Source organism: Mobula hypostoma, chromosome 2 (genome assembly GCF_963921235.1).
Source record: "Mobula hypostoma chromosome 2, sMobHyp1.1, whole genome shotgun sequence".
NCBI lineage: Eukaryota > Metazoa > Chordata > Chondrichthyes > Myliobatiformes > Myliobatidae > Mobula > Mobula hypostoma.
In genome coordinates, this window is record NC_086098.1 from 218,684,550 (window position 1) to 218,709,102 (window position 24,553).

Here is a 24,553-nt window from a genome sequence, read left to right on the forward strand (position 1 = left end):
CATCTCCACCAAGTCACCTCTCATCTCCCTTCCCTCCAAAGAGAAAAGCCTTCGCTTGTTCAAGGGACTATCTCATCACACATACTTTCTAATCCAGGCATCATCCTGGTAAATCTCCTCTGCACCCTCTCTAAAGCTGTCACATCCTTTCTTTAATAATGGGGAGAGAATTCAAAATGCAGAGGTGCAAAGGGACTTGGGAGTCCTGTGCAAGATACCCTAAAGGTTAACCTCCAGTTTGAGTCAGTTGTGAAGAAGGCAAATGCAATGTTGGCATTCATTTCTAGAGGTATAGAACAGGGGTCCCCAAACTTTTTTTGCACCGCGGACCGATTTGATATTGGCAATATTCTTGCGGACCGGCCAACCGGGGGGGGGGGGCGGGGGTAGGGGGGGTAGGGTTGCCAACTTTCTCGCTGTGTTTACCCCAAGAAAGACTACCATGACCATGAAGCCTTGCATGGGCACCTGTGTGCGCATACATTCCGTGTGCATGCGTGTACGTGCCAATTTTTTTTCTACAAATCGTTTTTGGCGATTCTGCACAGTGAAATCACACTGTACATACATTATTTCTACTTTATATAGGCTGTGTATTTATCATATCATTCCTGCTTTTACTATATGTTAGTGTTATTTTAGGTTTCATGTGTTAGTTGGTATGATTTCATAGGTTATTTTTTGGGTCTGGGAATGCTCAAAAATTTTTCCCATATAAATTAATGGTAAATTGCTTCTTCACTTTATGCCATTTCGGCACGAAAGGTTTCATAGGAACACTCTACCTTAGTGGGGGAAATACGGGACAAGGGCAGTCTTGTATAGGACAAACCAATTTAGCCCAATATACAGGATGTCCTGGCTAATACGGGACAGTTGGCAACCCAATATCGCTGAATCAGTGGGAGCCCTGGGCTTGTTTCCCTGCAACAAGACGGTCCCATCGAGGGGTGATGGGAGACAGTGATACTCAACAGGCGTTCCTTATGTCCAGTCTATTTTCCGTAATTTAGTTTTCATTGCATTCATTGCAGAAAATCCTGCTTCGCAAAGATATGATGTTGGAAATGGAAGCAACGTTTTCAGTGCTTTCATGGCTATCTCAGGGTATTCAGCCTTGACTTTGATCCAGAATGCCGGCAGAGATGTTATGTCAAACATACTTTGCAGCCCACCATCATTTGCAAGCTCGAGGAGTTGATCTTCTTCCCGCACTGACATGAATGATTCACTGGAGACATTCACAAATGGGTCACGGTCCCATTCCTATGCACGTCTTGGGTCATTTGCAGTTAGGAAGTAACGCTCGAATTCTGTCAACAGCGAAGTTAGGTGATCGCGCACTAGCTGTGAGAAAGATGATGCAGCCTTAGTCTCTCCCAAAATCCCAGCTAATGTTGGGAACGTGTCAAATATGCCCCTGTCCACTCACCATCCCCACGGTTCCAGTTTGGCTTTGAAAGCAGACACTTTATCTGTCAATTTGAAGACAGTTGTCATTCTCCCCTGAAGTGACAAATTGAGTTCATTGAGCAGGTTGAAGATGTCACACACATAAGCGAGTTTTGCTATCCACTCCTCGTCACTGAAGTGTGCTGCCTGTGGTGACTTCTTTCCTGAAAGAAATCTCTGCAGCTGCTGTTAACTCAAAAACCCTGGCCAGGGCTCTCCCCCTTAATAGCCACCTGACTTCAGTGTGTAAGAGAAGGCGTTTGTGCTCTGCATCCATTTCCTCGCAAAGCTGCTCAAACAGATGTGGAGTTGAGGGCTTTTGCTTTGATGTGATTGATAACTTCAACAACACACTCAATACGCTGTTAAGATCAGGTGACAGTTTTCGGCTAGCCAGCATTTCCCTGTGTATGACACAGTGTGTAGACTGACATTCAGGAGCAACTTCTTTGACTCGGGTAGTGAAACCAGACAGCCGTCCAGTCAAAGCTGCAACCCCGTCTGTGCATATTCCAACTCAGAATGACCAGTCCAGTTTGCCTGACATGTAGTGATTCAAAGACTTGAATAGTTCTACCCCAGTTGTGTTAGTTGGCAGCCGCGGTGCACACAACATATCCTCCTGAACATCGTCTTAAAATATATATCGCACATAAACCAGCAGCATTGCCTTATTGTCGACATCAGTAGTCTCATCGACCTGGATAGCATACCACGGTGACTCGTTAAGCCGTTCTAACAGCTGTGCTTCGATGTCCTCCGCTATGTCATCGATTCTCCTTGAAACTGTGGTAGCTGAAAGGGAAACTTGTGCCATCTTGTTAGCTGCAGCTTCTCCCAACAGTTCACGGCACATGTCCTTGGCAGCAGACAAAATCAATTCTTCACCAACAGTGAAAGGCTTCTTAGCCTTAGCAATATGGCTAGCCACTAAGTACGACGCTCTCAGAGCAGCAGCATTTGTCGAGGTGGTAGCTCTCAGCATTTGCTTCTGTCCTGCTTGCTCACGTTTTTTCCGCTCAAAAAACTCAACGGGTTTGTCTTTAAGTGCAGGGTGCTTGGACTCAAGGTGCCGAAGCAGTTTTGAGGGCTTCATTGCCTCATTAGACAGCTTGTCTCAACATATCACACACAGGGGACTTGCAGGGTCGCAATAAAGCCATATTTTATGTACGACTCTTCGTATTTTCTGTTGAAGGAAGCTTTTTTTTTGCAGTCTCCGCCTCAGCTGTCTCTGCGTTATCATCATCGTTAGGCCTTTTATGTCCTCTTCCAAAGAAATTCTCAAGAACTTTTGTTTTTACTCATACTGGCTGATGTCCTCCGGCGTGGGTGATGTCTGGCATGGGTAATGACCACGCGTGCGTTCAAGCTCAACACTGGGCGTGACAGGGAATGAGGAAAGGTGCAGCTGGCACATATTGCTTCGTATCGCCAAATCATATAGTTTCCTTGCAGCCCGGCAGCACATGCTTTGCGGCCTGGTTATTGGGGACCACTGACAGGGATGTGATGTTGAGGCTCTATAAGGCACTCGTGAGACCACACTTGGAGTATTGTGTGCAGTTTCAGGCTCCTTATTTCAGAAAGGATATACTGACATTGGAAAGGGTTCAGAGAAGATTCTCGAGAATGATTCCAGGAGTGAAAGGGTTACCATATGAGGAACGTCTGCCAGCTCTTGGGCTGTATTCCCTGGAGTTCAGGAGAAAGAGGGGTGATCTCAGAGAAACATTCAGAATGTTAAAAGGCCTGAACAGATTAGATATGGCAATGTTATTTCTCATGGTAGGCGATTCTAGGACAAGAGGGCATGACTTCAGGATTGAAGGACATCCCTTTAGAACTAAGATGTGGAGAAATTATTTTAGTCAGAGGGTGGTAAATCTGTGGAATTTGCTGCACGAGCGGCTGTGGAGGCCAATCACTGGGTATATTTAAGACAGAGATAGATAGGTTCTTCATTAGCCAGCACATCAAATGGTATGGGGTGAAAGTAGGGGAGCAGAGATGACTGAAAGAATTGGATCAGTCCATGTTTGAATGACCAAGCAGATTCAATGGGCCGAATGGCCTACTTCTGCTCCTATATCTTATGGTCTTAATGAGGTGACCAGAACTAAACACAACACTCCAAGTGCAGTCCATCTAGAGTTTTATAGAGCTGAAACATGGATCTTGCACTCAATCCCTCCACTAATGAAGGCCAACACATTATACCATCCTATCAACTCATGCAGCATCTTTCAGGGACCTATGGACATGGACCCCAAGATCCCCCTCTACCTCTGCTCTGCTCGGAATCCTGAAATTAACCCTGTAAAGACATGCAGGTGAAGTTCTGCCTCAATTGGAAGGACTGTTTGGGGCCCTGAATGGTGGTGAGGGAGGAAATGAATGGGCAGGTGCAACACCTGTCGCGCTTGCAGGGATAAGTATCAGGAGGAAGATCAGTGGGGAGTGATGAATGGGAAAAGAAGTCTCAGAGACAACGATCCCCATGGAAAGCAGAGAGTAAAGGTGTGTTGAGAAAGATGTGTTTAGTGATAGGATTCCATTGAAGATCGTGGATGTTAGAGAATTTTCACATACTGACATGTCAGTCCATGGCCTCCTCTACTGCCGTGAGAAAGCAGCTCTCAGGCTGGAGGAGCAACACCTCATATCAATATGAGGCTCCAGGCTGATGGCATGAACTTTGGTTTCTCTAACTTCCCCTAATTTTTCCCCCCACCTTCCATTCCCCATTCTGGCTCCCTTCTTACACTCTTTTTCTCCTCACCTGCCTATTAGCTACCGCTGGTACCCCTCTTCCTACTCTTTCACCCATGGTCCACTCTCCTCTCTTATTGGATTCCTTCTTCTTCACCCCTTTACCTTCTCCACCTATCATCCTCAAACTTCTCTCTTCATTAACTTTCCCCTCCCTCTGACTTTCCCCCTCATCCAGCTTCACCTATTACCTGCCAACTCATACTCCTTCCCCTCCGCCCACTTTCTTATTCTGGCTTCTTGCCCCTTTCCAGTCCTGATGAAAGGTCTCAGCCCAAAATATCCACTATTTAGTTCTCTGCATAAATGTTCCTTGACCTGTTGAGTTCCTCTAGCATTTTGTGTATGTTATAGTCTGACTAAATGTTGAATTAACTTTTTTTTCTTATCCTTTGTTAGGGCCAAAACCCATAGAAGTATCTGGAACAAAAGCCGTGTTTCAGATAAGTTCAATTAATCCAAGACAGTGGAGTGGAGCCATTGTTTCCAACACTGGAACCATGTTGGTCCTAACTGTATTCCCACCACCAAGTGCCAAAATTGGACGATATACTTTAGCACTCCTGAGGCCCAAAGGATCTCAGATGATGAGGTAAAAACTAGGAGAGTTCATACTACTTTTCAACCCGTGGTGCAAAGGTATGTATAATTTTAATGCTGTAACTTATGGAGTTCAAAGCAGGTAGTTTACTGGAGAGGGCCGCTACTACACCAATATTATGTAATTCATGAAACCTTTGATGAGCTACTGGCAATTTGTAGCATTGCCACAAGTAGCTGCTTCCAATTGCAAAAATTCATCAAGACATATAGGAATTCCAATCATGAAACATGCTTTAAATATTCTAAGTGGAATTTCTTTTCCCAGAGAATGGCAAAACAATAGAAATTTTTTGCATATGGAGCAATTGGGAAGAAGTACATGGATGATTCAAAGAGAAAGCCAAATCGATATATGAAGGAGGAAAGAATGGAATGTTTGCTGAGAGAATTCAATGAAGTGGGGTGAAAAAATATAAGCATTGAATAATCAGGCCATTTGGCCCATTTCTCTGCTTTAATTTCCAAATTTGACCATTTATTAGTAAATGTGTATAACATGTCAGAGTCACTATGTTTCATAGTGCCAAACCAGATTCCACAGCAGATACTACCTTGTTAATTTGAATGACTGGAGACATCAGTCTCTTTACAATACACCCTTCCAAATGTATAAGGCATAGAAGTATGTTGGATAGCGGCCAGTGCATGAGTGGGCCAGTGAAGGAGTGGAGCTTTGAGGCTTTGACTCGACAGATTCTGGCAGTTTTGGCAGTTGGTCTGTGCAATCAAGTCAATCAAGATTTAAATAGCTCAGACCCAGCAGAAAGCAGCTGATTGGGCAGTCGAGGTCAGGTGACCAAACATTTTGGAAAGCTCAAACAGATAAATAGAGGGTTAGCTCAAGCGAAGCGGCCAGTGGAAAGGGGCCAGTGAGTTGAGTGGGCCAGTGAAGGAGTGGAGCTCTGAGGCTTTGACTCGAGAGGTTTTGACGAGAAGAGGCGGAGGACAAGCTAGCTCGCAGTTAGTTTTTACAATGTCTCCTGAGACGGTGATACGCCTCTCATGTGAGATGTGGCAGTCTTGGGGGAACACCCCTCTCCCGCAGAGTCACATCTGCCAGAAGTGCATATGGCTGGGCGAACTGGAAGACCATGTAAGGAATCTGGAGCAGCAGCTGGATGACCTTCGACTCATAAGGGAGAATGAGGTAGTCATAGATGAGAGCTACAGGGAGGTAGTCACACCTAGGCTGTTGGAAGCAGGTTGTTGGGTGACAGTCTGAGGGGGGAAAGCGAAGGTGAGCAGACAGGTAGTGCAGAGCACCCCTGTAGCCATCCCCTGAATAATAAGTTTACCATTCTGGATACTGTTGGCGGGGACGACTGACCTGGTGTGAGCCATGGTGGCAGGGCCTCCGGCACAGAGTCTGACCCTGTGGTGCGGAAGGGTGGGACGGAGAAGAGGACAGCTGTCATCATTGGAGACTCTATAGTCAGGGGAGCAGACAGGGGATTTTGTGGACATGAGAAGGACACCCACATGGTTTGTTGCCTCCCGGGTGCCAGGGTCTGGGATGTCTCTGACCAGGTGCACGACATCCTGGTACAAGAGGGAAAGCAACCAGAAGTCGTGATACATGTTGGGACCAACGACATAGGCAGGAAGAGGGATGAGGTCCTGAAGTGTGAGTTTTGGGAACTAGGCAGAAGGCTGAAGAACAGGACCTCAAGGGTGGCGTTCTCAGGATTGCTGCCAGTGCTACGTGACAGTGATGGTAAGAATTGGAGGAGATGGCAGTTGAATGCGTGGCTGAGGAGTTGGTGCAGGGAGCAGGGTTTTGGATTTTTAGATCATTGAGATCTCTTCTGGGGAAGGTGGGACCTTTACAGATTGGATGGGTTGCACCTGAACTCGAGGGGGAGCAATATCCTTGCAGGTAGGTTTGCTAGCATGGTTCGGGAGGGTTTAAACTAATTTGCGAGGGGGATGGGACCCAGAGCGATAGAGCAGTGAAAGAAGTGCATGGAGTAAAGCCAGATCTAACATGCAGAGAGGCTTTGAGGAAAGAGAAGCAGAATAAACGGTGTAAAGACAGTAAGGTAGAAGGGCTGAAATGTGTGTACCTCAATGCAGGAAGCATCAGGAACAAAGGTGATGAACTGAGAGCTTGGATACATACATGGAATTATGATGTAGTGGCCATTACAGAGACTTGGCTGGCACCAGGGCAGGAATGGATTCTCAATATTCCTGGATTTCAGTGCTTTAAAAGGGATAGAGAGGGTGGAAAAAGGGGAGGAGGGGTGGCATTACTGGTCAGGGATACTATTACAGCTACGGAAAGGGTGGGTAATGTAGGGTGGGTGGGTGGGAAAGGGTGGGTTGAGTCAATATGGGTGGAAGTCAGGAACAGGAAGGGAGCAGTTACTCTATTGGGGGTATTCTATAGGCCCCCTGGTAGCGGCAGAAATACAGAGGAGCAGATTGGGAGTCAGATTTTGGAAAGGTGCAAAAATAACAGGGTTGTTATCATGGGTGACTTTAACTTCCCTAATATTGATTGGCACCTGATTCGGTCCAAGGGTTTAGATGGGGCAGAGTTTGTTAAGCGTGTCCAGGATGGATTCCTGTCACAGTATGTGGACAGGCCGACTGGGGGAATGCCATACTAGATCTAGTACTAGGTAATGAACTAGGTCAGGTCACAGACCGTTTAGTGGGTGAGCATCTGGGAGACAGTGACCACTGCTCCCTGGCCTTTAGCATTATCATGGAAAAGGATAGAATCAGAGCGGACAGGAAAATTTTTAATTAGGGAAAGGCAAATTATGAGGCTATAAGGCTAGAACTTGCGGGTGTAAATTGGGATGATGTTTTTGCAGGGAAATGTACTATGGACATGTGGTTGATGTTTAGAGATCTCTTGCGGGATGTTAGGGATAAATTTGTCCCGGGGAGGAAGGTAAAGAATGGTAGGGTGAAGGAACCATGGGTGACAAGTGAGGTGGAAAATCTAGTCAGGTGGAAGAAGGCAGCATACATGAGGTTTAGGAAGCAATGATCAGATGGGTCTATTGAAGAATATAGGGAAGCAAGAAAGGAGCTTAAGAAGGGGCTGAGAAGAGCAAGAAAGGGGCATGAGAAGGCCTTGGCGAGTAGGGTAAAGGAAAACCCAAAGGCATTCTTCAATTATGTGAAGAAAAAAAGGATGACAGGAGTGAAGGTAGGACCGATTAGAGATAAAGGTGGGAAGATGTGCCTGGAGGCTGTGGAAGTGAGCGAGGTCCTCAATGAATACTCCTCTTCGGTATTCACCAATAAGAGGGAACTTGATGATGGTGAGGACAATATGAGTGAGGTTGATGTTCCGGAGCATGCTGATATTAAGGGAGAGGAGGTGTTGGAGTTGTTAAAATACATTAGGACAGATAAGTCCCCGGGGCCTCATGGAATATTCCCCAGGCTGCTCCACGAGGCGAGAGAAGAGATTGCGGAGCCTCTGGCTATGATCTTTATGTCCTCGTTGTCTATGGGAATGGTACCGGAGGATTGGAGGGAGGCGAATGTTGTCCCCTTGTTCAAAAAAGGTAGTAGGGATAGTCCAGGTAATTATAGACCAGTGAGCCTTATGTCTGTGGTGAGAAAGCTGTTGGAAAAGATTCTTAGAGATAGGATCTATAGGCATTTAGAGAATCATGGTCTGATCAGGGACAGTCAGCATGGCTTTGTGAAGGGCAGATCATGTCTAACAAGCCTGATAGAGTTCTTTGAGGAGGTGACCAGGCATATAGATGAGGGTAGTGCAGTAGATGTGATCTATATGGATTTTAGTAAGACATTTGACAAGGTTCCACACGGTAGGCTTATTCAGAAAGTTAGAAGGCATGGGATCCAGGGAAGTTTGGCCAGGTGGATTCAGAATTGGCTTGCCTGCAGAAGGCAGAGGGTGGTGGTGGAGGGAGTACATTCAGATTGGAGAATTGTGACTAGTGGTGTCCCACAAGGATCTGTGCTGGGACCTCTACTTTTCGTGATTTTTATTAACGACCTGGATGTGGGGGTAGAAGGGTGGGTTGGCAAGTTTGCAGACGACACAAAGGTTGGTGGTGTTGGAGATAGTGTAGAGGATTGTCAAAGATTGCAGAGAGACATTGATAGGATGCAGAAGTGGGCTGAGAAGTGGTAGACGGAGTTCAACCCAGAGAAGTGTGAGGTGGTACACTTTGGAAGGACAAACTCCAAGGCAGAGTACAAAGTAAATGGCAGGATACTTGGTAGTGTGGAGGAGCAGAGGGAACTCAGGGTACATGTCCACAGATCCCTGAAAGTTGCCTCACAGATGGATAGGGTAGTTAAGAAAGCTTATGGGGTGTTAGCTTTCATAAGTCGAGGGATAGAGTTCAAGAGTTGTGATGTAATGATGCAGCTCTACAAAACTCTGGTTAGGCCGCACTTGGAGTACTCTGTCCAGTTCTGGTCACCTCACTATAGGAAGGATGTGGAAGCATTGGAAAGGGTACAGAGGAGATTTACCAGGATGCTGCCTGGGTTAGAAAGTATGCATTATGATCAGAGATTAAGGGAGCTAGGGCTTTACTCTTTGGAGAGGAGGAGGATGAGAGGAGACATGATAGAGGTGTACAAGATAATAAGAGGAATAGATAGAGTGGATAGCCAGCGCCTCTTCCCCAGGGCACCACTGCTCAATACAAGAGGACATGGCTTTAAGGTAAGGGGTGGGAAGTTCAAAGGGGATATTAGAGGAAGGTTTTTTACTCAGAGTGTTTGGTGTGTGGAATGCACTGCCTGAATGAGTGGTGGAGGCAGATACACTAGTGAAGTTTAAGAGACTACTAGACACGTATATGGAGGAATTTAAGGTGGGGGCTTATATGAGAGGCAGAGTTTGAGGGTCAGCACAACATTGTGGGCCAAAGGGCCTGTATTGTGCTGTACTATTCTATGTTCTATGATCTATATTTCTAGGGCCATTCTTCCAACATTGGTGAAGTCACACTCTACACAAAAAAGGTCACACATTCATTCTGTTTTACTTTGAAGACGAAGTTGGCAGCATATTGGTTCAGCTGTTTATGGGAATGCCAATAATATTCTGCTGCCCTTCATAGCCTCAGCTTTACAGTTTTCCAAAGCAGTTGTACTTCAAACAGTGGACGCTCCCTGTCCCTGCTTCCATTTTGCATCACAAGTAGAGACTTGCTGTTGTTTTAATTGACTATAAGACCCATTCCCCCCTCAAAGTCATTACAATTACAGTTCCCTTGTCAGGAATTCAAGACATTGTGAATTGATGCAGAAATGATAAATGAAGTATGAATATTAATTGCATATAAAATGAGCAGTGGTGCAAATTGACATGAGCAACAACATGGGAAGTCCTGTTGTACAGGTTTAAAAGTGTTGTTCAGGAGATGAGTTTGATCATGAATTCAGCCAATTTTTAATGTTGAAATAAATTAATTCAAAAAACTCATGCAACTGAGAGATATATTGAAGCTAATCTAATCTAATCTATATTGCTCTGGAAGCTGGAGTAGAGATCACCTGCCTTGGTCACAGGTGAAGACCTTCAGAGAGAACTGGTAATATGAAGACCATCAGTTGGGTGGCCAAGTAGCTCATTGCAGTAACATCCTGGTAAATATGCACTGCACTCTGCCTGAGAGGCTGGAAATGCAGAGTTCTCACAACGGTTAAGAAATATCTAAACGACCACTTGAAATGCCAAGGCATAGTAGACTGGAGACCTAGATAAGTATAGATGGATACTTCATCAGCGACATGAGTGAGGTGGGCTGAGACACTTGTTTCTCTCCAGCCTGACTCTATGATTCCATGATGCTAGGTTAATTGAAATAGAACCACATCTGATTCAAGAACATGTGCAAAATTAGACTGCAACTGACTGGAACACGTCTTTCACCTGTTGAAGCTGATGGATCCAGATAATCTCCAGTTTGCCAACAAACAATCAATCAAAGCTTATTTTCTGGCTGTACTATGATTAGTCAGCATTCTTCTGTCCCAGATCCACCAACTGACACTCTCCTTCCACATTCCCAATAATTATTTTTCATATTTAGAAATACAGCACAGTATCAGTCTATTACAGCCCAATGGCCCCATGAGACTCTGCATCCAATACATTATTCTCCACAACTTCTGCCATCTTCAATGAGATTCTACCACCAAACACATCTTCACCTCCCCTCCCACTCTCTACTTTCTGCAAGGATTGCTCCCTCCAAGATTCCCTTGTCCATTTGCCCCTCTCACTAACCTCCCACCTGACAAATATCCCTGAAGGTGACAGATATGCTACACTTGCTCATTTACCTTCTCTCTTATCTCCATTCAGGGCCCCAAACAGTCTTTTCAGGGTAGGCAACAGTTCACCTATGTATCTGTGGTGTTGTCTATTGTATTCCATGCTCCCAATGTGGCCTCCTCTACAATGGTGAGACCTGTCATAAGTTGGGAGACCGCTTTATCAAGAATCTCCGCTCCTTCTGCCGAAAGCCAACCATTTTCATTCTTATCTCCATTCACATTTCGGTCCATGGCATCCTCTTTTGCCATGATAATAGCACTCTCAGAGTGACAGGGTAACACCTCATACTCCATCTAGGTGGCCTCCAACCTAATAGCATAAAGATCAATTTCACCTTCCATTAAACTTTGTTTTCCCTCCACCTTCTCTCTTCTATTCCCCACTCTGGCCTCTTACCTCTTCCTCTCACCTGCCTATCAGCTCACCCTGTTCCCTTCCTTCTTCCCTTTCTCCCATGGTCTACTTTCCTCTCTAATCAGATTCCTTCTTTTCCAGGCCTTTACCTTTCCCACCCACCTGGCTTCTCTCATCATCCCCATCTTTTTTCATCTGGCATCTTCTCCCTTTCTTTCCAGTCTTGAAGAAGGGGTTCTCATTTCCATAAATGCTGCTTGACCTGCTGAGTTCCTCCTGCATTTTGTGTGTATTGCACTTGTATTTCTTAGTCCTTCAGTTCATTACTCTCCCTCGTACCTTACCATAGTAAAGGTCCTACATCGGCCTGAGTTTCCAAAATACATCACCTCGGTCATGTCTGTATTGAAGTCCATTTTCCACTCCTTCACCCACTTTCCAAATCAATCAAGATCCCCCTCTAATCTATGGTTCATATCCCTCCATCTTCCTTTTTCACTATAAATAATATTGTGTCATCTGCAAAGTTAGTGATTTAAAAGTATTTTAGAAATTTTTGTGCAGGTCTTTTTAATTCATGTGTACACTTTGCAAAGAAATTAATAAGCTATTAAGCTGTTTACCATGTCAGAGGATGAAGTCTTTCTGGATAGTGAGGAACAACGAACAGAATATGTGCTAAATGAAGACGGAATCATCTACAATGGCAGTTGTTACCAGATTGATGGTCGCTCATGGTACTTTGGACAGGTATGTGAAATCCTGAATCAATCCTGTATTGCAATCTGATTATTCAGTGAGGTACTCGCATTCATGTGAACTTCATTTATTCATCACTGTTCCTTTCTTGACTCTCATTGCCTCCTGATCTAACAATGATTCAAGCTCATTCTTGGAGGCCTTAAACTCCTCAATTCTTTCCCAATCATCTACATCCTTTGGTACACTAATTTAAAGCTATATATTTGACCATTCTTGTGCTCTCTGTTCCAATTATTCAACATAGTGTCAGTTTTCTGTCTACTCCTGTGAATATTTTACTACTTTAGAGGTGCAACCCGTGTAAACTATCATTTTTCAGATGAATGAGTTCCACTTGGATGTTGGAGGGCTCTGGAACCATTCAACACTAGAGCAACACTAAAAATACTCAAACCTCTTGCTGAACAAGTGTCATTTATCTTGGAATATTTGTAGCTCAAATCCTGCAGCAAATGTCAGCTTCCTACCAAGGATTCCAAACCGAAGATGAATGCTCTGAAAGTTAATGTAAAAACTCACAAGTAAAAACTCATAATTTATTTTGTTCCACTGTTAAATATCCTATGTCAGCAGGATTGGCTGAGAGAAAATGAATCAATTGTTTTATTCCCCCAGTGTTGCATTAAACAAATTCATACAGTACAGATGAAGAGCACTCACCCAAACCCTTTGCCAATTATTACCCAATTAGTTTTGAATTCTTTCCCAGCAGCCTATCAGGAGTGTAATCCAAATGTTAACAATGTTTTCCTTTACATTATTCTACTTCTTCGACCAATCACCTTATCTCTGGCCTCACTTTAATGATCAAGAAACATCCTTTTGATAAACCGCATTGGTATAAACACCACTCAAGGGACTCCCTCAATGTAAATGTTCTAAAAGAAACATCACTAAACCTCCAGCTAATTAATTTAACTGTAATCAGTTACCAATGGAAGCGTTCTTCAAAGTTTACACCCTCTCCAAAATGTTCTCATTCTTCCCAAAGTGTGAGCCACCTGTTATATGTAATTCCTTGACTTTTTTTCTCTGCCTTAGCAGAGACCATGGAACATGGAACAGTACAGCACAGAAACAGGCCCTTCGACCCACAATATTGTGCTGAACCAACTAAAGAGCAAATCAAGAACACCCAAACACTAAACCCTCCTATCTTCATAATGTCCATATCCCTCCATCTTCTTAACATTCATGTGGCTCTCCATGCATTTTAAAAGCCTCCAATGCATTTGCCTCTACACCACCATAGCAGGTAGTGCATTCTAGGCATCCATCACTCTTTAAATAAAAATTTACCCCTCACATCCCCTTTGAATCCACTCCCTCAAGTATTAGATATTTCAACAGTAGGAAAAAGATACTCCTTGTCTACTCTACCTATACCTCTCATAATCTTATAACCCTCTGTCAGATCTCCCCTCAGCCTCCACTATTCCAGAGAAAACAACCCAAGTATATTCAGTCTCTCATTAGACACATGCTCTCTAAGCCAGGCAGCATCCTGGTAAACATCTTCTGCACCGTCTCCAAATCCTCAACATCATTCCTGCGGTTGGGCAAATTGAACTGTATGCAATACTCCAGATGTGACCTACCCAGAGTTGTATAAAGTTGCAACATAACCTCTTGACTTTTGAACTCAGTGCCTCGACTAATAAAAGCAAACACCTCATAAGCCTTCTTAACCACCTTATCAAGCTGTGTAGCCACTATCAAGAAACTAAGAACTTGGATCCCAAGAACTCCCTGTTCAGCAATGCTGTTAATGATTTTGCCCATAATCATATATTGTCTCCTTGAATTTGCCCTACCAAGGTGCAACACCTCATATTTATATGGGTTAAACACCATCTGCCATTTCTCTGCCCGTATCTGCAGCTGATCTTTATTGCACTGTGTTCTTTGCCAGTCTTCCATGCTATCTACAATTCCACGAATTTTGGTATCATCAGCATACTTGTCAGCCCACACATCTACATTTTCATCCATAAATAAGTCAAGTTTTCATTGACTAGAAATTGGATTGTATAGCACCTCAGTTTTTTGTGGTAATCCAACCACATTCCATGGAAACGAAGACAGATGGATTTGTGGACTTACTTTATTAACTGCAAAATCTGCACTGTTATTTAAGATGCCTCTGTGTACACCCTATCCTCATTATATGCGAGGGATACGTTCCTCGAAGTTGATGCATAATGTGAATAATTATTTAAATGGAGAAAATAGGGATGCGTTCCAGAGGGCTTCCTAAATATGTTTTATTTGTAACTTATTCACATTTTTATACCAATATGACACAAAAGCAGAACTACAAGACAACATTTGTATTTTATATTTAATCAATTTAAAGTAATATTCAATGTAATAAATCATAGAAAGTTAACATCCTCTGGTGTACAGTACTCACCAACAGTGGCAGGTGTGTTCGCTCCGGGAGATGAGTGGTTGTTGTGGTGTCGGGCAGCTTTACATGGATAAGGTGGATGGTTGTGGTCGTCAGGATAATATCAAGCACAGCAAGGGGTGAAAGAAGACTCACAGAACTCTTAGAACTGCGGGCAGCAGAAAGATTACAGCGATTTGCATAAAATGGTGACGGTTGTTTGCTTAGCAGCATTTTGTTTTTCAGCATAAATTTGCTTGTAGGTAAGAAGGGTTGACGGCAGGGAACGACTGAAGTGCTGACTCCGTTCTAAACTTGGATCCATGTCCATTGCCATTTGTGTTCCGACTTCCACCATTCCCTCACCGTTGGTAAACTCCCAGGATTTTCAAAATTGTCTGTTGCTTGCAGCATCTGAGAGATAGTCCGCCGTAAAAAAAATACGTATGCCTTGAATGTGGATTACACCAACCAAGTGGTTGAATCAGCGATGTTGTGTTAGGCGGCAGGAAACGCACTGTTACGTTAGGATGAATGCTGTCCAAATGTTTAGGATGGGCTGGCGCATTGTCAAGCAACAAAAGAACTTTAAAGGCAAGATTTTGTTCCTGGCAGTAGATGCCGTGCTATTTATAATTTCCAACTTTTTTTCAAGTGTTAAAGCGGTTCTCTGCCACTTGGCTGATGGCCCAAGACATGACTTTGGACGCTTAGGAGGCGTAATTAAATATTTCAAGCACAAAATCACTGCACCATAGGTAAAACCAACAAAAATTTAAGATGGCGCATCCACACCTTTCCAAAACCAATGCGAGAGTGGTGGGAGAGAAATTGTGAGGCGCGCACACCTGATTTGTATTGGCGGGAAAGCAGTGCTTCTCGTCCCAACAGTGAGACCGTGAAGCGTGCGCATGTGACTTGTATTGGCGGGAAAGCAGTGCTCCTCGCATAACTCTGAATTTTGGACGCATATAACGAGACCTTGGTAGAAATAGGTTCCTCGCATAACTGTGAATCCGTATAGTCTGAAGACGCATATAATGAGGATAGGGTGTACCTATTGCATGGTACATCATGATCCTTGGATGACACAAGATTATCCATTCTCAATTTACCACTTCCAAACTCTTCTGCCATACCTGCATGACCCATATAGTCCACAAGCTTCTCATGCAGGAGCAGGTTCTCAGTGCATCCATGAGGTTAGATATGCTTTTACATTGCTCTTGTTCTCCCTCCAGTTTCTCCAGGTTATAGACTTTCCACCATCATACTTACCTTCACACTTCCGTATATGGTATGCAAATTTGTCCCCAGTATAATTTTCAATTTATCCAGCAACTGCAACTGAGCTTAGGATGATTGCCCAGTCATTGACAACTTGGCTGACATTGTTGGCACCCTGGTTTTCCCCATCCCATGATAACATTGCCAGCTCCTTCCAAAAGGTTGAATCACAATAGTTCAATTTGCAGTGAAAGCTAGTCAAGTGAGCATCTATTTTGGATTCCACCAATGGTATGATAACAAGAGTTACTAAAGCAACCATGTACATTGATAGGAATGTCAGCAAGAGAAAATAAACACTGAGAGGATCATTTGGACAAAATGAATATTGTAAAAAACAATTCAAAGTGGAGCATATATATTGTCAAAGATAGAAATGATCATTCACTTGAGCAGGGGAGCAGCCTTGAAACTTCTGCATACTTCTTTTTTTCTTTGAATGATATAAGTTGGAGAGCTTCAGAAATCGAGAATGCTCAACTCGTAAAGATTTATGCTTTGGGCTTTTAGACAAGTGTTGAGATAAGAGTGATTCTTATGTTCAGAGATACTGGTAAAATGGGTCAGAAGTCCTGCTACACTACAGCTAATGGATGAGGTAAATGGTTGTAACCCAGGGGCTGCCATCTTTGCAGTCCCTTCAGACTTCAGTGGCAGAAAAGGGCAGGTAGGCATTGTATTTTATTGTGGCAAGATGACCCCCAAGAGATGCCCATTTTCAAAAAGGGCCTGATTGAGGTCTGGAGTAGGATTGATGATTATCTGTTTTTGGTGGGGGGATGATGAGGGTGGTAGTGGGGAGAAGAGGACAGAAACATAATCAGAATCAGAATCAGGTTTATTATCACCAGCATGTGACGTGAAAATTGTTAACTTAGCAGCAGCAGTTCAATGCAATGCATAATCTAGCAGAGAAAAAATAATAATAATAAATAAACAAGTAAACCAATTACGTATATTGAATAGATTAAAAATATGTGCAAAACAGAAATACTGTATATTTAAAAAAGTGAGGTGAAAGATTCAATGTCCATTTAGGAATTGGATTGCAGAGGGGAAGAAGATGGTCCTTAATCGCCGGGTGTGTGCCTTCAGGCTTCTGTACCTCCTCCCTGATGGTAACAGTGAGAAAAGTACATGCCCTGGGTGCTGGAGGTCCTTAATAATGGATGCTGTCTTTCTGAGACATAAATCAAGGAAATGGCCATTTTAATTTTACACTGGAAGAACATCACTGAATATTTCAAAAACTAAATAACTAAATGTTCTGAAGATTAACCGTCATTCTTATTACTGCACTTTTAATAATTTTACAAAAAATTATTCTCACTGCGCATTTTCAAAGTGTTCTCAGAAATATCAAAATGCTTTTGCATTTCAGTTTGAAGAAAATATTGTGGATATCTGCCTTATGATATTGGATAAAAACATCAAATGCCAGCAAAATCCAGCAAAGGATTATATACGCAGAAATGATCCCGTTTATATCAGTAGAGTTGTGACAGCTATGGTGAGTGTTGAACTAGTATTCGTAAGAATAGTATTTGCAAGAATAAAGGTGTGGATAACTTGTGATAGGTCCAACTGTGGTCTGTTTTTGTTCAGTCGCATGCTCACCTCTGTAATCTGAATAGGGTTCATGAAGTTGATGCCACCTTCCCTCATTTCTATAGACTCTGTGCCCATCTCCTGAGTAAAAGCAGATGCAAAATTATTTTAAGATCTCCCTCATCTCTTTTGGCTCCACACATGGATTACCATACTGATCTTCCAGAGGACCAATTTTGTCTCTTGCAATCCTTTTGCTCTTAGCATATCTGTAGAATCCCTTAAGATTTTCCTTCACCTTGTCTGCTAGGGAAACCTCACGTCTTCTTTCAGCCTTCCTGATTTCTTTCTTAAGTGTTCTCTTCCATTTCTTACACTTCATAAGCATTTCATTTCTTCCTTCATGCCTATACCTGCTAGGCACCTCCTTTTTTTCCTGAACCAAGGCCTCATTATCTCTTGAAAACTAAGGCTCCCTACACTTGTTATCTTTACCTTTTATTCTGACAGACAAATACAAGATTGTGTTTTCAAAATTTCACTACCAAGTACATCTTTGCCAGAAAACAGCCTGCTGAAATCCACACTTGACAGATCCTTTCTGATACCATCAAAATTAGGCTTTCTCCAATTTAGAATCACTACCCGTGGACCAGACCCATCTTTTTGCAAATTTACTTTGAACCTAGTGGCATTGTGATCACTAGATGCGAAGTGTTTCTCTACATTCAGTAATAGCAGATCAAGTTTCACACACTCTCTTATTGGGACTTTTACATACTGTTGAAGGAAACTTACTGAACACATTTAACAAACTCTGTCTCAACTAGTCCTTTTACTGTATGGGAGTCCTAGGCAATATGTGGAAAGTTAAAATCACCTACAATAACAACCTTATGTTTCTTGCAACCGTCTACAATCTCGCTACAAATTTGCTCCTCTAAATCCCTCAGACTCTTGGGTGGGTTGTGATATAGCCCCATTAACACGGTCACATTTTTCTTATCTCTCAGTTCCATCCATAACACCTCACTGGAAGTTCTCCAGTCTATCCTGACTGAGCACTGCTCTGAGTAGTAACACCACCCCATCTCCTTTAATCCCATCTGTTCTGTCACGTTTAAAATAATGGAACTCAGAATATTGAGTTGCCAGTCCTGCCCTTCCTGCAACCAAGTCTCAGTAATGGCCACAAAATCATAATTCCAGGTTTTGATCCATGCCCTGAGCTCATCCACCTTTTGTACGATACTTCTTATATTGAAATATATACAGCTCAGGACATTTGTCACACCATGCTCAACCTTTTGATTCCTGTCTTTATCTGAGATCTTACCAATATCTGTCTCCACAACCACTTCACTAACTGTTCTAGCACTCTGGTTCCCATCCCCCTGCAACTCAAATTTAAACCCCACTAGCTAGGATAGTGCCGCACAGTGGGGATATTCATGCTAGGATATTAGTCCCCTTCCAGTTCAATTGCAACCCGTCCCTTCTGTACAGGTCCCACCTTCCCCCATTCTTTCTTTTTGTATTTGCACAATTTTTGGTATGTTTTTTCTACAAATTGGTTATTTGTCTGTCCTATTGGGTGCAGTCTTTTTTTGACTCTATTGTGTCTCTTGTATTTACTGTGATTGTACAGAAGAAAATGAATTTCAGGTTTGTACGTATATGGTGACATATGTGTACCTTGATAATAGATCTACTTTGAGCTTTGAACTTTGAGTTACAAAGGAAGAAAACAATAAAGTTTATAGAGGATGATGTGCTTTTCATGTTCGAAGGGATGTGGGAAAGTCTGACATCTTCAATGTAAGAAATGTTCAATGAAAAAGTGGAATGCAATAACTTATGAATACATCCTTCAGGTGGAGCTTTCATATGACAGATACATCATTCATCCTTTTTCAGATAAATTCTGCTGATGACAAAGGGGTACTTACTGGCAAATGGAGTGAGCCATATACTGGAGGGGTGTACCCTTGGTCATGGAATGGAAGTGTTGCAATCCTCCATCAGTGGTATAAGAAAGGCAGTTGGCCAGTTTGCTACGGACAGTGTTGGGTGTTTGCAGCTGTGGCCTGCACAGGTGAGGATTTTATTGTGAAATTGAATTGATTTCTAAACTTCTGAACTTTTGGAAGGTGAGAGTGACTAGTGATAGGAACACAAGTAATTACACAAGCTTCGTTGAATGTAAACAAAAGGAAAGAAAGTGGGGGCAAACAGGGGCCTCTTGAAAAGAGAGACAATTATTAATAATGTGGACAAGTAACTGGATGAGCAAGTTTGGAGCAGCACAGTGACACACAGCAGCACTACTAGGTCCCAGCTCCAGTAAAATGGATGCTGTCCGTGTGCAAAGTTTGCACAAACTCCCTCTGACTGTATGGGGTTTCTTCATGTGCTCCATTTTCCTCTCACATTACAAAGGCAACTGGAGAAGATTCTTAGAGGCAGGATTTCTGATAACTTGGAAAAACAAGGATAGTCAGTACGGCTTTGTGAGGGGTAGCTTGACTGAATTCTTTGAGGATATGACAAGCACATTGATGAAGATAGAGCAGTGGATGTGGTGTGTATGTATTTTAGTAAGGCGTTTTATAAGCTTCCCTTTGGTAGGCTCAGTCAGAAAGTCAGGAGGCATGCGATCCAAACGTGGCTGCATGGATTCAGAACACGCCTGCTCATAGAAGATAGAGGGTGGTAGTACGTACAGCATATACTGCCTGGAGGTTAGCGGCCAGTAGTGTTCTGCAGGAATCTGTTCTGGGAGCCTTGCTTTAAAGGTGAACCCACAGAAAGCATCTAGCCTGGACGATGTACCTGACCAAGTACTGAAGACTTTTGCTAATCAACTGGCTGGAGTGTTTACTGACATCTTCAAACTCTTGCTTCTGCAGACTGAGGTCCCAACCTGCTTCATGCAGGCTTCAAACATACTGGTGTCCAAGAAGAACAAGGTAGCCCGCCTCAATGACTACCTTCCAGTTGTACTTACATCAGTGTGATGAAGTGCTTTGAGAGGCTGGTTATGAAATATATAAACTCCTGCCTGAGGATCTGCTCAAATGTTAACTCTGCTATAACTAGTCATCAGCAAATGCCACTTCATTGGCTCTTCACTCAGCTCTGGAACACGTAGAGCATGAAGCTGCATACCTCGGAATGCTCTACGAGTTCAAATTTAATTACCAATCAGCTATACACATGAATACAGCCAAATGAAGCAGCTTTCCTCTGGGGCTAAGGTGCAAAACACAGAACCATAGCACACAGCACAAAAAGCATATATAATTACAATAGCAGAAAAATCATAGTTACAATGAAAAACTACTGCTGAAGATTCTGAGTGTAGAGGTCTGTAGATTGATAGTGCGTGGATACTGTCCTGGAGCCACTGTTCTGCCTGAACAGCCTGAAATATTTCCCCACATCTTGCAGTGCAGCTGCAGCTGAACGCAATCTACCGAGCAATCACAGTAAAAACGTCCAAGACAATCATTGGATCGTCCATTAGGTTACGCACCGTGACCATGCGCTACTGATGCCTTCTTCCCTCGGTGGCTGAACAGGTTGCAATATGGTGCACAACAAGTCCAGCTCCATTGCAAACAGGCTAGACCCACAGTACCTGATGTTCATAGTATCCAGCAGTGTCTTGTGATCTAAAAAAAGACATAAAGGACAAACAATCACACCTTTGGTTAGACCCAAGGAGGTTACTGCATTCAATCACACCGCCATCGTACTGCCCTCTCCTTTCATGTCGGTGATGTCAAGGAAGTCCTTCTGCAGACTTGCTGTTTCCTGACCGCCACCTTTTTCCCCCACCCACCCACCTATCTTTGTATCATCATCATTAACTACATATCAGTATTCAACACTATCATCCCCTCAAAACTAACCACTGAGCTCCAAGACCTAGCCCTTGATATCTCCCTGTGCAACTGGATCTTCAATTTCCTCACTTGTAGACCCCAGTCAGTATGGATTATTTGAGGAAGTAACAAGCAGGATAGACAAAGGAGCATCAGTAGATGTTGTTTACATGGTAGGGGCAGCTATATTAGGGATTTTAAAGAAATTCTTAGATAGGCACATAAATAATGGAAAAGATGGAGGGCTATGTAGGAGGGCTGGGTTAGATTGTCCTTAGACATGTTAAAACGTCAGCACAATATCATGGGCTGAAGGGCCTGTACTGTGCTATAAGGTTCTTTGTTCTATGTCTATCTTTAAACCTGGAGGTACCTGCTTTCAGGTTTATGTATATTCTGCCTGATCATACCAAGTTATATTGTGATCAGAGCGAATGCATAAGTGAGGTATTTGATTACGAGGTAGCGCTAAGTGTAGACAGAATCCATGGAGGGGAGTGTGGTTTTCCTGATGTGCTGAGCTGTGTCCACAACTCTCTGCAGCGATTTTGCAATCATAGGCAGAGCAGTACCATAACAAGATGTGATGCATCTGGATAGGATGCTTTCCAGCAACACACATAAAAGTTGCTGGTGAACGCAGCAGGCCAGGCAGCATCTCTAGGAAGAGGTGCAGTTGACGTTTCAGGCCGAGACCCTTTGTCAGGACACTTCGTTAGGATGCTTTCCAGTCTGGATCAATTAAAAAAAATTGTGTTAAAGGGGAAATGCCAAATATCTTTGGTTTCATAGAAACCATAGAAACTACAGCAAAGAAACAGGCCTTTTGGCCCTTCTTGGCTGTGCCGAACCATTTTCTGCCTAGTCCCACTGACCTGCACTCGGACCATATCCCTCCATACACCTCCCATCCATGTATCTGTCCAATTTATTCTTAAATGTTAAAAAAGAACCCGCATTTACCACCTCATCTGGCAGCTCATTCCATACTCCCACCACTCTCTGTGTGAAGAAGCCCCCCCAATGTTCCCTTTAAACTTCTCTCCCCTCACCCTTAACCCATGTCCTCTGGTTTTGTTCTCCCCTTGCCTCAGTGGAAAAAGCCTGCTTGCATTCACTCTATCTATACCCATCATAATTTTATATACCTCAATCAAATCTCCCCTCATTCTTCTACGCTCCAGGGAATAAAGTCCTAACCTATTCAACCTTTCTCTGTAACTGAGTTTCTCAAGTCCTGGCAACATCCTTGTAAACCTTCTCTGCACTCTTTCAACCTTATTTATATCCTTCCTGTAATTTGGTGACCAAAACTGAACACAATACTCCAGATTCGGCCTCACCAATGCCTTATACAACCTCATCATAACATTCCAGCTCTTATACTCAATACTTTGATTAATAAAGGCCAATGTACCAAAAGCTCTCTTTACGACCCTATCTACCTGTGATGCCACTTTTAGGGAATTTTGCATCTGTATTCCCAGATCCCTCTGTTCCACTGCACTCCTCAGTGCCTTACCATTAACCCTGTATGTTCTACCTTGGTTTGTCCTTCCAACATGCAATACCTCACACTTGTCTGTATTAAACTCCATCTGCCATTTTTCAGCCCATTTTTCCAGCTGGTCCAAGTCCCTCTGCAGGCTCTGAAAACCTTCCTCACTGTCTACTACACCTTCAATCTTTGTATCATCAGCAAATTTGCTGATCCAATTTACCACATTATCATCCAGATCATTGATATAGATGACAAATAACAATGGACCCAGCACTGATCCCTGTGGCACACCACTAGTCATAGGCCTCCACTCAGAGAAGCAATTCTCTACTACCACTCTTTGGCTTCTTCCATTGAGCCAATGTCTAATCCAATTTACCACCTCTCCATGTATACCTAGCGACTGAATTTTCCTAACTAACCTCCTATGCGGGACCTTGTCAAAGGCCTTACTGAAGTCCATGTAGACAATATCCACTGCCTTCTCTTCATCTATATTCCTGGTAACCTCCTCGAAAAACTACAATAGATTGGTCAAACATGACCTACCATGTACAAAGCCGTGTTGACTCTCCCTAATAAGTCCCTGTCTATCCAAATGCTTCTGGATTCTGTCTTTTAGTACTCCCTCCAATAACTTACCTACTACCGACGTTAAACTTACTGGCCTATAATTTCCCAGATTACTTTTCGATCCTTTTTTAAACAACGGAACAACATGAGCCACTCTCCAATCCTCCGGCACCTCACCCGTAGACAGCAACATTTTAAATATTTCTGCCAGGGCCCTCGCAATTTCAACACTAGTCTCCTTCAAGGTCCGAGGGAACACCCTGTCAGGTCCCGGGGATTTATCCACTTTAATTTTCCTCAAGACAGCAAGCACCTCCTCCTTTTCAATCTGTACAGTTTCCATGATCTCACTACTTGATTCCCTTAATTCCATAGACTTCACGCCAGTTTCCTTAGTAAATACAGACGCAAAAAACCTATTTAAGATCTCCCCCATTTCCTTTGGTTCCGCACATAGTTGACCACATTGATCTTCAAGAGGACCAATTTTATCCCTTACAATCCTTTTGCTCTTAATATACCTGTAAAAGTTCTTTGGATTATCCTTCACTTTGACTGCCAAGGCAACCTCATGTCTTCTTTTAGCCCTCCTGATTTCTTTCTTAAGTATTTTCTTGCACTTCTTATACTCCTCAAGCACCTGATTTACTCCCTGTTTCCTATACATTTCATACAACTTCCTCTTCTTCTTTATCAGAGTTGCAATATCCCTTGAGAACCAAGGTTCCTTATTCCTATTCACTTTGCCTTTAATCCTGACAGGAACATACAACCTCTGCACTCTCAAAATTTCTCCTTTGAAGGCTTCCCACCTACCGATCACATCGTTGCCAGAGAACAACCTGTCCCAATCCACGCTTTTTAGATCCTTTCTCATTTCTTCAAATTTGGCCTTCTTCCAGTTCAGAATGTCAACCCTAGGAGCAGATCTATCCTTGTCCATGATCAAGTTTCCTGAGGAAGAAAGGCACTGGTGATCTCTCTTATACGTGGCATCAACGTGGTTAGACCAATACAGCCTTTGATGATGATTACTCCTAGATACTTGAAACTTTCAAACCCCTCAACTTCAGCACCATTGATATAAACAGGACAATGTGTACCACCCCTTTCTGTGTGCAGTAACTAGCTCT

The 24,553-nt window shown here is 43.2% G+C and overlaps 1 protein-coding gene across 1 annotated transcript in view; it reads left to right on the plus strand.

Annotated features, from left to right (window-relative positions):
• The window catches only part of LOC134357876 (protein-glutamine gamma-glutamyltransferase 2-like), a gene marked incomplete at its 3' end in the record, with an annotated part of 67,479 nt that overhangs the window by 13,384 nt on the left and 29,542 nt on the right, over positions 1-24,553 (plus strand). Inside the window, 4 exon segments of the mRNA XM_063069617.1 lie at positions 4,624-4,863; positions 12,105-12,223; positions 17,293-17,421; positions 19,377-19,554. Of these exon segments, the coding sequence (XP_062925687.1) occupies positions 4,624-4,863; positions 12,105-12,223; positions 17,293-17,421; positions 19,377-19,554 (666 nt within the window).